Source organism: Acyrthosiphon pisum, unplaced genomic scaffold (genome assembly GCF_005508785.2).
Source record: "Acyrthosiphon pisum isolate AL4f unplaced genomic scaffold, pea_aphid_22Mar2018_4r6ur Scaffold_17973;HRSCAF=18647, whole genome shotgun sequence".
In the NCBI taxonomy this organism is placed as follows: domain Eukaryota; kingdom Metazoa; phylum Arthropoda; class Insecta; order Hemiptera; family Aphididae; genus Acyrthosiphon; species Acyrthosiphon pisum.
In genome coordinates, this window is record NW_021767064.1 from 1 (window position 1) to 1,607 (window position 1,607).

At 25.4% G+C, this 1,607-nt stretch overlaps 1 protein-coding gene across 1 annotated transcript; it reads right to left on the bottom strand.

The window, feature by feature from the left end:
- Positions 1-15: 15 nt before the first annotated feature.
- Positions 16-446, bottom strand: LOC100574840 (kelch-like protein 2; the record flags this gene model as incomplete). Its single annotated transcript, XM_003248966.4, has 2 exons — positions 319-446; positions 16-259 (listed from the first exon to the last, which is right to left on the bottom strand). Coding segments are annotated over exons 1-2 (351 nt in total), but the record flags the coding sequence as incomplete, so codon positions are not given.
- Positions 447-1,607: the final 1,161 nt, after the last annotated feature.

The window sequence follows — 1,607 nt, forward strand, 5'->3', positions numbered from 1 at the left end:
ATAGTTCAATCATACTATATCTATTATTACCAGGACGTTTTCTTCAGTGACCGAGATTTTTCCAGAATAAATAAAGTTCACTAAGAGCAGTAAAGCAGTATGATCTATCTGTCTTAATGCCACAAGATCATGATTCCTTTCTGCAAAATTTGTGAACATGGCATGGAAATACGGGCTAGCTGCTGATAAAATCACTTTATGTGCGGATATTATTTTTTGATCATCCGTTTGTAGTTTAACATCACAAAAAAACTCACCACTAAAGACAAAAAATCATTATTAATATTTATCTAGGAGATCAAATGAGTGACCACTTACTTCCATAAGGATTGCAATCTTTCATATATATCTACAAATAATGATTTTTTATACAATTTGTCTGGTTTACATCTCCTGGAATCTGGTATTTGATTCGTATTTTCCATTGAGAATTCTATATTAAGGTATGAATGCCTTTAATCTAAAAAATACATTTCAAAATCAATTATAATTATCGATAAATATAGTTAACAATCCTCTATGATAAAATAATAAAATCAATACATTATTTTAAATTGAAATCAGAAAAAAAATATATCGAGAGCAAAGTTTGCTGGATGAAATGAAATGATTCTAAAATATTATGGAATAATTTTTGTACACTGTTACTAATATGATATTGTTTTGAGATGGTTTGTACAATATACTTTTTAGTAAAATATTGTTGAATCCTGTATAGGTAGATACGTATCTAATAATATGCTCATTACTTTAATGTGGTTTAGTTAAAATCAGTAACTGTATTAAAATTTATATATTCATATATTTTATTTGTCATTTTAGATTCTGAGTGGAACGATGAATGTATTGATTTTACAATGATGTGTGTTTTTTTTTTTATTTTTTATTTTTTTTTGTGTCTGTCATCACCTTTTAGGACAGTAAAACTGCTTCGATTTTCTTCAACAGTAATTTTTATGATTGGAAAGTGAATCTAGTTGGTACTTTGGGGGGTCAAAAGTAAAAATTTCCCAGTAGTTTTCAAAAGCTACGTGAAAAACAAAAGAAAAATTAAGGAAAAACGGGAATTTTTACGCAAAATTGATTTTTAACAAAATCGATTTTGGTTTTTGGTGTAACTCTAAAACAAATGACCGTAGATATATGAAATTTTCACAGGTTGTTTATATTTGCATTTTCTATACACGGTAAAATTTTGAAAATATTTTGATTTATTTTGAGCTCTTTACGGACATTTTCATTTTCCATTTTTTTTTAGTTTTTTTTCTAAAAATATCAATAAAATTTTATTTGTTGGATAAAAAAGCTTGAAAATTTAATAGAAGGCTCCTAGTATATTGTTTCAATGGCAGATGAAAAATATTAAAAATCGTTAGTCACAGTTTTTTTTTATAAGCATTTAAAGTTCAAAAAATGACAAAATATGGAAAAATCACGAAAATTTGCAAATTATTTCGAGTTAGAAATTCATAAAAATTTTTCTTTTTAAATCTAAGATATGAAAATGTAATACAAGATTCCTTATAAGATTATCTACCTTTATCAAACAAAAATATCTATAAGAAAGTCAAATTAAATTTTTATGATCGTTTGAAATTCAAATTTTA